The sequence below is a fragment of the Nyctereutes procyonoides genome, unplaced genomic scaffold (assembly GCF_905146905.1).
Source record: "Nyctereutes procyonoides isolate TBG_1078 unplaced genomic scaffold, NYPRO_anot_genome, whole genome shotgun sequence".
Classification (NCBI taxonomy): Eukaryota; Metazoa; Chordata; class Mammalia; order Carnivora; family Canidae; genus Nyctereutes; species Nyctereutes procyonoides.
Genome location: NW_026575117.1, coordinates 7,925,358 through 7,940,065, shown reverse-complemented (window position 1 = coordinate 7,940,065; position 14,708 = coordinate 7,925,358). Strand labels below are relative to the sequence as shown.

At 42.2% G+C, this 14,708-nt stretch overlaps 1 protein-coding gene across 1 annotated transcript in view; it reads right to left on the bottom strand.

Moving 5' to 3' along the window:
- Positions 1-1,164: 1,164 nt before the first annotated feature.
- DUSP10 (dual specificity phosphatase 10) overlaps positions 1,165-14,708 on the bottom strand; it is a 38,271-nt gene continuing 24,727 nt past the window's right edge. Inside the window, exons 3-4 of the mRNA XM_055334087.1 lie at positions 6,158-6,529; positions 1,165-2,461 (exon numbers count right to left, since the gene is read on the bottom strand). Of these exons, the coding sequence (XP_055190062.1) occupies positions 2,196-2,461; positions 6,158-6,529 (638 nt within the window). The 3' untranslated portion in view covers positions 1,165-2,195. The remainder of the gene's footprint in view (positions 2,462-6,157; positions 6,530-14,708) is intronic.

Genomic DNA, 14,708 nt, shown 5'->3' with positions numbered 1-14,708 from the left:
ACGCTCTATCAGAAATTTAACGTTTGGATCTAGAATAAATGAAAAGAAATGCCTAGTAAAACACCATGTATTTTAAATCACTAATTATATAACAACCTGAGTTCTTAAAATACTCTAGCACCAAGGAACTTGTTAGTCTGAAGAATAGAAAACACTGTTAAGAGAAATTAACTTTTCACCTGATTAATTGTCATAAAAATAATTCAAACAGCTCTCAGTTAATTCCTGTGAAATTCAGTCTTCATTTTTCTTTTTCACTTCCAGTAGAAAAGCTATTTAAAAACATAAATGTCAGAAATATTTTGTCATATATTTCTAAGCAATGTTCACAAAAATATGTCAAATGTAGTCATCTAGAACTGGACGTGCCCAAACTCATCAATTCTGTTACTCACCCCAGGCAAATTTCAGTTTGCTGTGACTCTTCCCTATGGCCAAGTCCCTCGAGAGATGTATTTTAATAAAACGTAGAAAACATTGAGATCATGTTCCTCCCCCATCCCCACGCCCTCTTTTCTGTGGATTGGGAACCCATGAAACACTAGCTATATATTAACCAAGTGTGATAGGAAAGCTGTACTCACGGAGCTGGGTTCAATTTGCTGGCAAAAGAGAGTAGGAAATAGCAATGTGCTGCCTTGCACTCTCCGTGGTACACATTCCCAAAGATGTCAAGTGAGCAAGTGGCAAGGGGAGTGGCAAGGGGGCAGGGGAGGGGTCGTCAAGACCCCTAAATGGCAGATGGTCACAAATAATTATTAGAGGGCTGCTGGAAAGTCCACAGAATTCTAACCAATCAATCTGGCAGTGACCTGATCCCCAGGGCCCAAAGGCTGGGCTAGAACCTCCCTCCTACCTCTAAGGTGACTTCACCTGAGGTTCTCTTGAGGCAGAAGGAATTCTATTTGCAGGAGAGGGTAGAGGGTTGTGAGAGCAGAGGGGATGATGACTGGGCAGATTGATAACCGGAGCTCTTCGGTTTCCTTGCTAATTCTCTCTGCTTCACACTGGGAACAGAGAATATTTGTCCCTTTCTCAAAATATGTATTTTCTCTTTCCCCCCATAAAAACGTGTATATTATGCTACATATACAAGTTACCAGAGGTAAGAGATGCTTGTCCCTGGGCTGAAGAAAAGAGGAGGAAAAAAGACACATCCCAAAATGAGTTTCATTTATATAATGAAAATAAATTTTTACACAATCAACAGAAACACATCAAGTTGTTGTTGTTGTTGTTGTTTTTTTGTGAAAAATATTTTTAAATAAATTTTTGTCTTTTTTTTTTTTTTTACATTCTGATATACATATGTAACAAGGTTTATGGCACTGTAACCAGAATCAAAACCAAAAAAAAAAAGGAAAAAAGGTGGGAAGGAAAGTAATTGATTTTTATTGAATTCCTTTCAATCTCCAAGCTGGCAAATTTGCACTACTTGTCTATTATCCGGCTGCCAGCTCTAACTTGTTTGCACACTCAAAACACCGTATTATTGCACAAGAAGCCAGTGAAGGCATATGGTATAATGGTCAGTTCCTTGCTATTTCAAAAAAAAAAAATCTCTTAAACCCAAAGAGGGGGGAAAAATAATCCAGAGTATGAAACACACAAAATCAACAGTATCTTTTGTCTCTTTAAAGAATGCGAAGGGTTCTTAGACCACTTAAGCTGCCCTGATTTTTTCTTTGCACCAGTGAGCACAACAGGGCTTGGTTTGGTTGGGTTTTTGTTTCCTGTGTGGATGGCCCAGGCAGCTCTCAGGCCTTCGTGATTCAATGCTTTTTCTGTCTCTTACTTTTGGTTCTTTTTAATTTGTTTAAGTTGTAGTATCTTCGGTCTATGAACCTGCACAGACTATTTAATCATAAACTCTACAAATAGCTTAAAAGGAAAAGGGGGAAGAAACAAGTTTTGTTATATTTTTATTGTTGGCTTAAAAAAATTACTCTTTTAGCCTCCCTGCTTTATCAGTTCATGGGAAGTAAATCTCAATGGCATCAAAAGATAAATTCTTCTCACACTTGTTAAAAATAAAAAGTTTTTTTAAACAAGTTTTGTTTCCATTCACAAACTTTACCCCCATCTAAAAAAAAAAAAGAAAAGAAAAGAAAGAAAGAAAAAGAAAAGAAAGAATCCATCCTTCTTTCTCTTCATCTCTTAATGGAGACCAGTAATCCTTTCCATCCAGACTTTTGTCAGACGACCGTTTCCACGCCCATCAGCTTTGGTGTAAGGATTCGCGGTGTCACACCGTTGTTCAGGTCTTCCTCAAACTCCAGTAATTGCCCCATGAAGTTAAGGTTTGGGGAAATAATTGGTCGTTTGCCTTTGACAAATTTATAAGCATCAGTCATGGTCATCCGAGTGTGCTTCATCAAGTACGCGATGACGATGGTGGCAGAGCGGGACACCCCGGCCTGGCAATGAATGAGAAGCCCTTTCCCACACTGGTGAGCTTCCTCTGGGAAAAGGGAGAAAGCCAAGAGGTGCAGGAAAGAAGAAAGACATGGAAAAAGAGCGATTAGCTTTGACCCCGACTTGACAACACTATATTTTGTAGAGAGAAAAAAATAAATAAATTCAAATGGCTTTACAACGAAGTATAATTGACTAGTTAATTGTGTAGATTTATGCTGCAACCAACCTCCAGAACTGGCTAAAAGCAATATTAGCATGAATAAGAATTTACATTTCTACCTTTAAAGAGAGGACGAGGTGAAGAAACCACAGTTAACAGTTCATTGCACAGGTGATGGCAACTTACTGCAGCCAGAGCTACAACACAGTTACGTTGCATGTTAAGCGAGCCACCGATGAAGCAGACCCTTCTGATTAAGGATGATAATTCCAAATCCTAAGTCGTGCAGCTTATCAAAACTAGTGTTGTTAACAATGTCTGTCCCAGCTGGGATAGAGAAACAAACATTTCTTCCTTTCTATTATAGAATTTCCCTGTATCAGGAACTGGTATTAAATGGATAAGGATTTCAGTCTTACTAAACTCTCAGGTTAAAGAAACAGAACCCAACCAGAAAGTTGCTATGTTTGGCTTCTCACCAGAAAAGCCTACTGTTGCAAATGTAGCTACAGACTTGCAGTGCTCAGGCAGAAGGCATCACCTACATCTGAACTGTCCAACCCGCCCCCCACCTGCACCCCGTATCCATGAATGCTGTTCCAACACGGTGATGATGACAAAGAAGGAGGAATTCTAGTGATGGCCCAGAAATCAGAGCCATTGAAAGAAGCAACACTGGATATACTTTTCAGATATATTAGAAGCTCAGGAGAGTAGCTTGTGGGCACTGCCTAAATGGATTCTTAATGACACTTCTAGACTCAAAGGCATCCCAAGAAAGCAGTCCTGAAAAAATGCCAATTAGACAAAGAATAGAGAAGGGGAGTAAGGAGGAGTGATCTAACTTAAACCTTTTTTTTTTTTAGTTTATTTATTTATTTTAAGTAATCTCTACACCCAATGTGGGGCTTGAACTCATGGTCTCGAGATCAAGAGTTGCACGCTTTTCCAACTGAGCCAGGTAGGTGCCCCTAACTTAAACTACTTCTATTGGCTACCCTGCAGTGGACCAAGAAAAGAAACATCATGCAAAATTCCATCTTAAAAATCTATGAATTAAGCTTACTTCTCATAGATAATAGTATTTGAAGGAAGTGTTTCCCTTTTGCAATTTCTTCTCTTCAGCACACAGTATTTATTGACCTCCACACCAAGACTGGCAGGCATGGTGGCAGAAAGATGAGCTGCAAAGTGCTAGGTTTGACTACTGCTTCTACTACACGCTAGATGAGTAACTCCATGTGAGTCACCCAACTCCCCCGAGCTTCAACCCCCCTTTCTGCACAATGGGAGTAATACTCACTAACAAGGCTCAGGGAACATGGGAATAATATCATCCAATTCAGGAATAAATACATTGGCACAGTTAGGCCCTAAACATACGCTCTGCTTAGTTTATATTAGACCCTCAGTGAACGTCATTATGGTTCCAAAAACTGCTGCCTCCCCTAAAGCCAGACTATATGATTTCAGTTTATCTAATAAGGAAACAACAAAAATCAAATTGCACCTATGCAGGCTGTGATGCCGAATTGTTCTTCAGGTTAACTGCTATTTGTTATTTGTTTGCTTTTCCTTTCAAAAAATCAGATAAGCCTGAATAACCTACAAGGAATGCAGGTGCCTTGCTTGAAATCCTGTTGGGACAAGCATGTCTGATGCTACTCATTAAATGGAAAACAATCTCTGAACTTCCCCCAGCTGGAATCAAGTCAGATAAAATTGCAGTCATAACATCATATATCAACCAGAAAGTTCCTCATCTACCTGGTGACAAATATTTCTTCCTCGGGGCCCAAGGTTTGATTCAAATATTATTAATAAAGAATCTAAAGTGTCTTTGAATCCACAAGCATTTCCATTCGGGAACTATCAGAGCATTGGAAACGTTAGCCCAGCATGTTGTAGAAAGGCTTCAGAGTCAAGAGCCTTGGATTCTTTGGGTTTTGAGCTCCCTTCTTTGGTTTTTTTTTTTTTTTTTTTTGTATGTATGTATGTATGAATTTATTTTGGGGTTTTTTTTTTGGTATGTATGTATGTATGTATTTATTTATTTATAAATTTATTTTTATTGGTGTTCAATTTGCCAACATAGAATAACACCTAGTGCTCATCCCATCAAGTGCCCCCCTCAGTGCCCATCACCCAGTCACCCCCACCCCCCACCCACCTCCCCTTCCACCACCCCTAGTTCATTTCCCAGAGTTAGGAGTCTCTCATGTTCTGTCTCCCTTTCTGATATTTCCCACTCATTTTTTTCCCTTTCTCCTTTATTCCCTTTCACTATTTTTTATATTCCCCAAGTGAATGAGACCATATAATGTTTGTCCTTCTCCGATTGACTTATTTCACTCTTGCTCCCTTTGACACTAAAATTCTTACAATCTTGGAGGAGTCATTTTATTTTTCCGAATTCAGAGACCACTCAGAATTTCCTTCCAGATTGAATAGTAATAGTCCATGATCCCGCACTGAAGGCACAATTAATTAGCAAGGAAAACAGCCAGGTGACATGACCAGAACTGCCAAATCTACAGTAAATCTATCAGACCCAAGGCGTTTTTTGGATAAAGGAACACCAAACATGAGTGCATTCTTCCTGGGACAGAGGCCAGTAATGACCTGCTACACTACTTAGGAAAAGTACTGGATCACCTTCTTGTGGTAACAAAGGTTGGAGTCACTTGAAAAAATTGTTGAGTGTCTGCTAAGTGCCAGGTGTTCCCTCAAATGATAACTTGAGCCTTAAAACAGTCCAAGGCTATATAGAAGCAGCAAAAGTTGGCATTAGGCTTAGGGCTCGGCTGGTGGTTCCTTCCTCCCGGAGATTAAAGTCTACTGTTTTTAGGATTCCCCTCCCTGGGAACTGCTCAGGCTACACAACCTGACCTTTCCTACTTCAGCGAGTTTGGGCAAGTCTTAGGAAATCTAGTACCACCTCGCTAATGGTCACACTCATGCCCTTCTGCTACCCAGTGTTTAAGACTGGACACAAAGCAGGTGAAAGCGAAAAACAACTCAGCCCTCCCTCCACTCCTGCCTCCTCTGTGCTGATGTGACAGGTCACGATGTTCACTAAGCACCGTTTTACTGAAAAACCTTCTTCAGGGGCAGCCTTCCAGCAAATGCCACCTTGGCCTCAACCTCGTGTAAAGAAGCCATACCAACCGCAAATTAATTCAACCCAAGGAGGAGGAGGCGTGGGTGAGTTTGGAGGTGGTGTCTTCACTGCAGTTTACTTCTTGCAAGGCTCCGACACACATGGAATAGACCAGATAGCCCCAGCGCCAGCTCTGGCCTCCAGTGCCTTCCTCCCTATCACTTCTTTTGAAATTCCGAGACATAACACATCCACGCTCATCCCTTCCCGCCTTCTCATGAGACCTAACTGAATCACTGTTCCTCTACACCCATCCCAGTGGCTCCTGTGCATTCAGTGGGCTGTGACTCCGAAGAGCCTGGAAACACCCCAGGGCAGCCTTTCTGCAAGGCTGGCATAAACCCTGGCCTCGATCTCAAAGCAAAAGCTGGAGGGGAAAGGAAGGTGGAGGATGAGAGGCCCCCATGGGAGATAGTTACCGATGAACTCAAAAGCCTCCTCGAAGTACTGCCGCAGGTTCTGCTTGTTGCTGTCAGTGGCCGGCAGCCGTTTGTAGTTGAACAGGCCTTTCTCGTAGTGGTAGAGGGGCAGGTGAGTGGTGACGTTGATGACGTAGCCTATGTTCAGCCGCTGCATCGTGTCCAGGTCCTGAGCATCCTGCTCGTTGCCAAGGAACAGGAAGGGCAAGATGGGCGTCAGCTCTGCATTCTCGATGTCAGGGGTGGTGGGGATGGACTGAGGTAGCATGCTCGAGGCTGCAGACGCACCGCCCCCCACCTCCCGGCACTCCTGGAGCTGGAGGGAGTTGTCACAGAGGTTTTCATGGTTCTGCTTAAAACTGCTAAGTCCACCTGGAGCAAACACAAAAGAGAGTGAGAATGACCATCCCTCGAACTTCAGAGCCAGCAGAAATTGCCACTGTCCCCATAGAAGTAGGTGTGCACTGTTGCAGATGCACATTTTTAAAAATAAGATCTTAACAAAAATGCAAGGCCACTTGGGGATCCAGGACAAGCTTCAGAGGCTCTTGCTGCATGCAGTACTTTGGAAATGTGCTCTTTCCGCAAACCGTGGCATGTTCCTTCCCCTGGAAAGAGTTCGTTTGCAGCATCAGGCAATTTCATCAACAGCAGATCTGATCTGCCTCCAAGAGCCATATGCTCAGTGGCCTACATAGAACCTTGTGCTTTGGGGGCCAGGGAAGGCATGGCCAGCCTCCTCAGGCACTACAGGCATGTGTCTTGCACTCTCCCATAAGCTTACCTCACCCAGAAAGACAAGTTTGCTCCCGGTACAGCAGGGCAGCTATGGACAGGGACCTTGGAAGACCCAGATTACCTTGGCTATAGTCCCAGTAACACAACTTCTTGGCTCTGTGACTTAGGCAAGTTAATTTCTCTGTCTGTGCTTTTGGTTCCCCATCTGTAAAATGAGGGTAATAGCATCTACCTCTTAGTGCAGTTGGGAGTCTGGCATGAATGAATGCAGGCAAAGTAAGCAAACCTCCCCATCAACAAGTGCAGCATCACTTTTGGGAATATAGCTTAAGAAAGTGATCTGGCCAAAGATACCCAGCTAGATGCGCAAAGAGGTTTACTACATTACCTGTTTTACACAAAAGGCCAAGAACAAAAAACGACTTTTAAAAAAGGAAAAGTTATTGCATTCCTCCCATGGAATATTAAGTAGCCATTAAAAGTTGTGAGAGGGATGTGAAAACAAAGAAAATGTTTCTGTTTAATGTGAAATGAAACAAAGCCAACTCAAAAACATTCATCATACACAAGATCCAAAGCTCAAGGACCGTGCGAAAAAGAACACTTGCTTAAGTTGGGAAATTGATGAATTGATGAATCACATTTTAGGGTTTCAATTTTTCCTTTAATGCATGGATGCACTGCACACATGGATAAGTCTAAAGGATTATCACAAGGGTCAAATGACACAATGTACACGTAAGGGCTAGGAGATCTGAGTTGATACTATTCCTACCAAGTGGGCTCTAATTCTCTTCAAACAACTACATACCCTTGCCTTTCTTTTGAAAGGAGAGGGAAGTTAGTGACCTCCTGTAAGCTGAAAGCCTCCAGAAGACCACATTCATGCCGTCTGAGAGACGCCTGATATCTGTCTTGATAGTTTTAGGAGATAAGGCCGGAAACACAAAGTGTGGACAGGATACGGTTGTGTTGAAATAAAGACAGGAAGTCTATCTATCCACTAGATACTGAACATTAGCACATGCTCTTCCCCATTTCAAGCCTCATCTTTGGCATCTACAGGCAGGAAGCTCCAGACTATAGCCTAGACTGAGTCTCAGGGCTGTGCTCACCCACGACACATCCAGCTAGGCATGAAGACCAGGTAAGTCATATTTTCATTAAGACCCAGAGATGACACAAAGATCATTCAAAGAGGGTAATATTATGGCCACTTCATCTGTGAGTGCCAAACCCTATTTTTTGCTTCTTGAGAAGAAAAACAAGAGCTATAAATTCATTTTCAGGGATTTCTAGAATTACACTCTGCCTCTACATAGTATTAGCTCACTCTTCTATGAAATCATGATTGAAAAGTTTGTCTGGGCCCTAAGAGGTTATTTTTAAAGTAGACAAAAGAAATGGAAAACCAGAAAGACTTCAGTAGTGACTACTTTTTAGGAAAATTGAAATTACCCACTGTCCCCATTACAAACTCCACGAGAAAGAGACTTCAAAGCGTTACTTTAAAATCTGCTTAGCCTTGCCCCCATAAAATCCAAGTAAACAATTCACACCAACTCTGTGACGGGAGCCTCGTTTGCTTTTTTTTTTTTTTTTCCTTAAAAAAAGGCAGTGGTTACACTTTTTCATATAAGATGAGAGGAAAGAACAACAAAATAAACTCAAAAGAAGTCTCAAAGGGGTGGGGGGTGGATTTTGTCCGTTCTTATTTAGGGTACTCAAGCTGTAATTTGTCTTAAAAGCAGCTAGTTAAAAAAAAAAAAAATGCATGCCAAAAAAACCCACACACAGAAAAAAGCAGCATACAGCTTTTTAAAATTCTGTCTCTACACCTCCTTTCCCAATGACATCAGCTGGAGGCTCCCCACCTGCCCAGTTGCCATAGCAGTTACACAAAGACATACAATGACATCAGTTGGCATGATATCAGCTCTTTGAGTACAAACAATACAAGAAGAACTACTTTGTTTAAGGCCCTTGGTGCAACTGTGTTCTGGGGAGCCAATGATGTAATGCTAACAGGTGGCATGGGCCTTCCATTTGCCTAATGGGGGAAAAAAGCCCTTGGGGGAGGGGAGGAAGGAATCTGAGACAGACAGACACAGAATGCTCCGGGTCCCAGGGGGTGCTCACGTGCAGAAGTACATGTATATTGCGTGTTTAAGCCACGCGGGAACTCTGCTCATAGAATATTCAGAGACAGGGAGGAGAGAAAAGGAAATATTGTGACTTGAATGCATGAGCTTGCACCAGGCAATTCTCCTTGAGGGGCAGGAAGAAATAGGGGCCAGTTCACTTGTTGGTCCGCTGACCAGCGTGGGCATCAGTTCGCAGTAAGGGTCGCGCCATCCACAACCAGCAGGTACACAAGGCTCCCGGGATGGTGCTTCCAGCAAAATGAACCTGGCAAGTCTCACCATGGTGGCTTTTTTTTTTTTTTTTCCCTAAGAGAGATGTCTGCAGGGAGGATGGATTCCTTCTTCTGGGGGATTGGAACTGGAAGCTGGGGAAGGCCAGGAGGGAACCCTAAGGCTAATGTGGTTGTCTCTTCCAACCACCTGCCCCCCACCCTCCCCCCACCATATGCCAAACTGCCTGGTCACTTGACAAGGGGCTTTGATTACGTTCTGTTCCTTATTATTGTATAAGAACATTCTCATGGGATAACTAACAAGTGAGGTGGAGACAGGGTAGCTGGTGGTTAACAGCATACATGTTAGAGGCAGACAGGTCCAGGCTGCAATGTTCCTTCTGCCCCATAAGAGCTGTTGAGTCCTGGTGCAAATCACATCCCTCATTGAGCCTCAGTTTACTGATCTGCAAAGTGGGCATAATGTCACCCACCCTTTGAGTTGTGGTGTGGGCAGCCTATGTGAACACGCTGATGTAGAACCAGGCATTTGATAAATAAAGTCTTCTTTCCCTGCTCTCCTCACCATCCTTGTCCTTGTCTCCCTTTGGTCGGTCCCCACTGCGGTCCGTGAGTACCCAAAGTGCTATGCAGTGGTTCTCAGGCCACATGGCTTGGGTCTGAGTCCCAGCACGGGCGACACTAGCTGCTAGACCCTGAGCAAATCTCCTACCTCCTGGTTCCTCAGTTTCCCCAGATATAAAACAGGGATAATAGTCATCCCTACCTCACACGACTGTTTTGAGGATCAGACCGGTTAGTAAAAATAAAGTATTTTGAAACATCTATCCATAGTGAGCACTTTTTGGTTTGCATTACTTCGGGAAACTGCCATTTTATATTTATTTATTTTTTATTTTTTTGGAAACTGTCATTTCAAAGATCTTTAAAAAAAATTCCCTTGCTTAATAAAGCCTCTAAATGATCAGTAAGCTAATGTTCTAGAGTTTTTACTTTTAAAATTTAAAAAGAAGTAGGGACAATGTATCTGAGCAGTTTTAACATCTAAATAATATACTTTTATCATAAAGAAAACAATAGCACCCTCTCCTTCCTAAGCAAATAGATCTGATTTCATTTGTTTTGCCTTGGCTTTCCCAAAAAAAACTGCATATTTTTTGAATTCCTGTGTGGGGTGGGTTTTTTTGTTTTGTTTTGTTTTTTGTTTTGTTTTGTTTTGTTTTCCAGAGGAGGAGTGTGTTTTAAATAAAACTGCTCTTGGCCCATCCCTTCCCCCCACACCCCTGTCCCCACCAGGCAGGGCGATCTTCTTACGCACACGATTGCTTGCAGTTACTGTGCAAATATTTTCAAGGCATGAGCCACATCGCCGGGGGCAAACATTTCAAACCTTATCTGAAACCTAGGTTCTCTGCCAACGGGAGCATGGTCAGCACTTTGATTCTGAACAGGGACAACACAGAATATTCCACCCCTAAAGAAAAATCTGCAGACACACAAGTCCCGGGTTCTTCCAAGAGCAAGGCCACAGTCCCACTGAAGCAACGGAGGCTAGTCTTAGCAGGAAAGCTCTTTGTAGATTGGTTTCAGCTCCTGGTGCTGTTTTGGCTATTGCAGTCCCAGGAACAGAAGAGCCTTCTGTAATGCGACCGGGAACAGTGCTCTGGGTGGCAAATTAAGGAACCACATCCAAATGCAAAATCTATGAGCAAGAGATTTCCATATTCTGAAGATGAACAGCACTTTCATACACACATGCTTTTTGGTTTCATGCTAAGCTGGAAAGTGAACGTTCCAGAACGTTCTCCTTACAGAAATGTAAGGAGAACTCTCACTGAAAGTCAGCAAATGGAATTACCCAAAAACCCAAAGAGAGGTGGGGGGGGGGATAAAAAGGAGCTCTTCTACAAGTTTGCTGAGAGCATACTGATCACCCCCTTTTTTTGGTCTACTTTTTCTTAGTGGGTGACTAGTCTTTTTTTTTTTTAATTTTTAAGAAAGATGCATTTATTTATTTTAGAGAGAGAGAGTGCGAGCAAGGGGAAGGGCAGAGAGAGAGAGAGAATCTCCAGCAGACTCTGTGCTGAGCCGTACGTGGGACTCGATCTTACCACTCTGAGATAGATTGTGACCTGAGCTGAAATCAAGAGTTGGACACTCAACCGACTGAGCCTGGGTGAATAGTCTTTTTCTTTTTTAAGATTTTATTTATTTATTCATGAGAGACACAGAGAGAGTGAGAGAGACGCAGAGACACAGGCAGAGGGAGAAGCAGGCCCCACGCAGGGAGCCCAACATGGGACTGGATCCCAGGTCCCCGGGATCAGGCCCCAGGCCGAAGGCATGTGCTAAACTGCTGAGCCACCCAGGCTGTCCCTGAATAGTCCTATATAAAGTAAAATGGTACTTTGATGATAGTGGTTAAGAACACAGACTCTGGAGCCAGACGATTGGGGTTTAAAATCCAGGCTGCCATCGCTACCTAGCAGTGTTACCTTGGGCGAATTATTTAGTATCTCTCTGCCCTTCTGTCTCTACATCCAAAATATATAGTTCACCCTGGTATCTACCTCATAGGCCTCTTCAAATGGATAAAATGCTACATGAGTTATATATCATTACTACAACTGGGAGAGAGATTAATGTAAAATGGGCCCTCGCGGGGCCATTTGGTGGGTCCTCCATGGAGACCACAGTACATCAAAGCAGACTCTCAAGATTGTACATACTCCAGGATCCTTGTGGAAGAAACAAAGCCTGGGTAAACTGGAGTGGACGTTGGGCTTCTTGCACTGAAACTTTCAAAGACAGGGTCATGGTGACTTCATACTCAAGGCAGAAAATCACCCACCTTAATAGGAGAAATATTAGAAATATTTGGGATACCAGCTAGATCCACCCAGGAAACTGTTACTGTTTGTTTTACATGGAATTGTCTTTTTAGTCCACAGACTGTATATTACAGCAGGAATGATTTCAAGTTCAATGACACCAGGTGGTGTCCCCTAAACCGTCTTATGATCCTCTCCCCGGGCAAGATGGGGCGGCTATAGAAAAGAGCGAGGATGAGTCAGGTGAGAGCACTATGTAAGTAGGTATACAAAGAAACAAAGGGATTAAGAAACACTTTTGTTATCCAGGGAAGAGACAGAGTTGGGACGCTGGGTCCAGAAGTTTGGTCGGTGGGACCATGAGTCAGTGATGAGTCTCCCTGTGATCTCTACAATCATGACATTTCATCACTTATATGTGAAATGTCCAATATGTGAAAAGACATAAGCTTAACATTCTTAACAACATCAGGATCTTGAATCCAGCTGAGGACATATTGATGATTTGGACAAAAATTGTTAAATGTTCCAGGAAGATATATTTACGTTGCCTCGTGACCTGTTTTGTTTTTTTCCTGGTCTGGTGTCTTTGATAGGAGATATAAGTTTTCTACAGATATATTTTAAAAGCCAACTCTAGAAGGTGGTCTATGATATATAAGGCAGCAGGGGGAAAGCTTTGCCTTGATTCAGAATACTGGCTCTGCCCCATGCCAGCTGTGTGGCTTTGTGAAAGTTACTGGGTGTTTCTGGACTCGTTTTCCTTAAGTTTAAAACAGGAATAACTACTAGCTTGTAATGATTTGGTGAAACTGCTAGTAAAACATCCATCCTGGTCTTTAAGAAGGTATTCAAACCCTGTAGCTATCTGGATAAGGATTGTCAGTGGGGCCACAAAGATAAGGAGCACCCAGGTGGTCAGGTGCAGGAGGATGACTGTGCTCTAGCGCAAAGGAGTGGGTTGAGCTAGAGGTGGGACCTTGAAGGAAGGTACAGTTGGTTTAGAGACACGGGGAAAAGAACATCTGTCAGAGCCAGTCCTGAGCAAGGGAAAGGGTGCCAAAGCACAGACCACAGGGCACACTGCCTGCAGCTCTGCCCTCGTAAAGGTCATATGCCGTGCTGTTGGGTCTCAGCTCAGACTTCACTAACACAGGTGAAGATGGCACACAGAACAGGGTCTGGTGGTTGGTGGTCTCCACTGGAAACTGCATTATATCTAGTTATTCATGTTCTAAGGTTTCGATAGAATGGAGAGCGAATATAAATAGGGTTATCCAAATGGGCTAAAGGCATTCCTGGCAAATTTTCTGGAGATACATATATACATACACACATACACATATATAGAGATTTCTAGAAATTTTAGAAACAGATCTTGAAAAATTGTGTTGCATGGATGTATAACTTTTCTCTATTTATAATTCCTCAATTAGTTGAGATGTTCAAAATTTTGCTCAGGGTCACTGTATAAAATCTTAGTTTAAGCATTTGTAATATGTACACATGCAGCCTCACTTCACAACTAAAACTGCACTTTGAATATTTATTTTTTTCATTTTTTTCTTCCTATGCATACCTAAATGAACAGCTTTAATAGATTTTCAGTTCTTGGAGAACAGGGATAGTCTTATTTAAATCCCTCCGTACATAAGGCTTCACCAAATGTCACAGGGGGGCAGGTGGTTTGTTGATATGTTTGATACCAAACACTGTAGGGAAGAGATATTGAGATAAATGATCAATTCCTTTTTGGAAATAACTTACGAACATTAAAAGATAAAAAAGGAGTTTCCTGGTGTCAACTTTACTTACTGACAAATTGTAGGTAGAAATTATTTCAAGAATGCCCCTCACAAAACCATCTTCCTATAACAGACTGAAGGCCACTCTTGTTCTTATATTCGATATTATTTAACCTAACCAAGTGGTATTTAGTTATGTTTTGAAGAAAATTCCTGAAAAGTTTCTACTAGAATTTACTCCAAATTTGAGTGAACAATATAGTCCTTTCGTTGGATTTTCTGCTGGACAGAAATCATAATTTAGATCACTGATTTTTACCCCAAATAAACATTGCTGGTATAGTCACTGTAACGCAAGTAACTTATGTATTTGTGTGTCCTTCAGATTCTGTGCCATCGCTCCCACAATTTGGTAGATTATAAAATCTAGCATTCTGGAAATAAGCTAATATTTGACTATAATGCATACCAAGAACTTGCTCCTTCCCAGTCTTTGTATAATTTGCAAAGAGCTCTCAGCTTAATTTCTGTCTCTATAGACTTCTACGGCTATTTGCAATCATTCACTTGTTTGGGGGCTCTTCCTTCCTATGTTTTAAAATGCATTGCTTCCTTCTTTGATGTATAAGATCTTTGCGATGTCCTCAGTGGAAGAAAATTTTGTATAAATCCCTGCCTAAATAGTTATCTCAAAAACGAGAACCGAGTCAGAAGGATCCAATGACTGAGGAACCGTGTTTTTAAAAAGTTGAAAATGAAGCTCTGATCACATATCTTCCAGGAAACGCTGCTCCTGGCACGGTTCTGTCCAAATTGCAAAGATTCTCCCTCTGTCCCCACCAGAGGACAGCTCAGAAGTT